The 2500-nt window shown below is 53.2% G+C and overlaps 1 protein-coding gene across 1 annotated transcript in view; it reads right to left on the bottom strand.

The window, feature by feature from the left end:
* Positions 1 to 2500, bottom strand: part of rapgef6 (Rap guanine nucleotide exchange factor (GEF) 6) — a 119009-nt gene that overhangs the window by 86558 nt on the left and 29951 nt on the right. The window contains exon 4 of the mRNA XM_061247671.1: positions 2488 to 2500. This exon is cut by the window's right edge and continues 71 nt beyond it. Coding sequence (XP_061103655.1) covers positions 2488 to 2500 — 13 coding nt within the window. The remainder of the gene's footprint in view (positions 1 to 2487) is intronic.

Below are 2500 nucleotides of genomic sequence, written 5' to 3' on the forward strand. Positions count from 1 at the left end.
ACAAGGCCTTCCCCATCGGCCCAGCTGCCACACAGCACCATCTCTGTCATGGCAGCGCCCATTTTCTGCATTAGATTAGCCACCAAAAAAAAGCATTCTGGTTTATAAAGAGGTGGGTCTGTTTCACGTGGAGAGGTTCAGCTGTCCTGGTTTCTAGGTTCCCGTAAACATTAACCAAATTATAACCAAAAACAAACATTCAAAATCAACGTTTTTGTTTCTGTTGGAAAATAGGCAGAATAAGTACTATGGAGTACACTTTAAACACAAGCCAGGCTGGAAAACTGAACAACTCGCCCCAACGTCCCCAAACCGTGCCTCTGTTGTTCACCCTTCCCTGTTCGACACAACCAGCCTCTGCTGCACTGCCAGCACGCCCCATTCACAGCCACAGTCCCACTGTGGGGAAATTTACAACTTCCTGTGCAGGAACCTTCCCAGGAAAAGCCCCCACCCCCTCCCTCCCTTGCTGGAAGACCTAAAAAAAAAAAGGGACCCCTCAGTCTCCTTGTCCAGCGACCATAAAACACACACCCCACACACCACTTCTCCACGCAGGAGAAACAGATTTTTTAAAAACACGTGAGAGATTCTGCTTACCCTGGAATGTACTTTGACAGAAATGTCATCCCAGAATTCTCCCACAACAAAGCTCAACTACGCAACAGGACATCAGAGGCACCAAAACTCACTCAGAGAGGAGAGCTCTCTCCCGCCTGTCAGTGTGTGAGCTCTCTCTCCTGTCTTTCTGTGTGTGAGCTCTCCCCCCCCTGTCTGTGTGTGAGCTTTCTCCCCTGTCTGTCCGTGTGTGAGCTCTCTCTCTTGTGTGTTCGTGTGTGAGCTCTCTCCCCTGTCTGTCTGTGTGTGAGCTCTCTCTCTTGTGTGTGAGCTCTCTCCCCTGTCTGTCTGTGTGTGAGCTCTCTCCCCTGTCTGTCCGTGTGTGAGCTCTCTCTCCTGTCTGTCTGTGTGTGAGCTCTCCCCTGTCTGTCTGTGTGTGAGCTTTCTCCCCTGTCTGTCCGTGTGTGAGCTCTCTCTCTTGTGTGTTCGTGTGTGAACTCTCTCCCCTGTCTGTCCGTGTGTGAGCTCTCTCTCTTGTGTGTTCGTGTGTGAGCTCTCTCCCCTGTCTGTCTGTGTGTGAGCTCTCTCCCCTGTCTGTCCGTGTGCGAGCTCTCTCTCTTGTGTGTTCGTATGTGAGCTCTCTCCCCTGTCTGTCTGTGTGAGCTCTCTCCCCTGTCTGTCCGTGTGTGAGCTCTCTCCCGTCTGTCCGTGTGTGAGCTCTCTCTCTTGTGTGTTCGTATGTGAGCTCTCTCCCCTGTCTGTCTGTGTGAGCTCTCTCCCCTGTCTGTCCGTGTGTGAGCTCTCTCTCTTGTGTGTTCGTGTGTGAGCTCTCTACCCTGTCTGTCCGTGTGTGAGCTCTCTCCCCTGTCTGTCCGTGTGTGAGCTCTCTAACCTGTCTGTCCGTGTGTGAGCTCTCTAACCTGTCTGTCCGTGTGTGAGCTCTCTACCCTGTCTGTCTGTGTGTGAGCTCTCTCTCCCGCCTGTCTGTGTGTGAGCTCTCTCTCCCGCCTGTCTGTGTGTGAGCTCTCTCTCCCGCCTGTCTGTGTGTGAGCTCTCTCTCCCGACACCCTCACCCCCTGCGTTTCATCTGACTCTCCCACACACACACACACACACACACACACACACACACACACACACACACACACTTGCCTGGAGGGGTGACACTACCCCAGTCCCACTGCCCCACTTCAGTACCACATACAGGGTCCCGTCCATGAGGGGTCAGTGTGCTGAACCGTGAGGACAGGCTCAATGCACACGCGCACGCACACGCACACGCACACACCCTGATGGAACAAAATGCAGTCTCTCACACACACACACACACACACACACACTCACATCCTGATGGAACAAAATGCAGTCTCTCTCTCACACACACACACACACACACACACACACACACACCCTGATGGAACAAAATGCAGTCTCTCTCTCACACACACACACACACACACTCACATCCTGATGGAACAAAATGCAGTCTCTCTCTCACACACACACACACACACACACACACACACACACACACCCTGATGGAACAAAACGCAGTCTCTCACTCAGACAGACACACACACACACCCTGATGGAACGAAATGCAGTCTCGTCTCACACTCACACTCACACTCACACACATATATATATATAATATACATACACAGATACAGGAGGGGCGGCACGATGGAACAGTGGAGAGGGAGACAATCTAAGAGAATCTGAGTGAGGGACAGAGACAGAGACAGAGACGGCGAGAGAGACCGAGAGAGACATCCCAGCAAGTGCACGGAACATCACGCTGATCGAATCAAAGCCCAGCGTGCTGCTGTAATCCGATTGGCCGAGACCGGTGCGGAGATGTGCGGTGTGCCAGAGCGGGATCCCGACCGGAGCGCCGGCGTTCCGGACGATCCGGGGCGGAGTACGTACCAGCAGCGGGCCA

This window comes from Conger conger, chromosome 7 (genome assembly GCF_963514075.1).
Source record: "Conger conger chromosome 7, fConCon1.1, whole genome shotgun sequence".
NCBI lineage: Eukaryota > Metazoa > Chordata > Actinopteri > Anguilliformes > Congridae > Conger > Conger conger.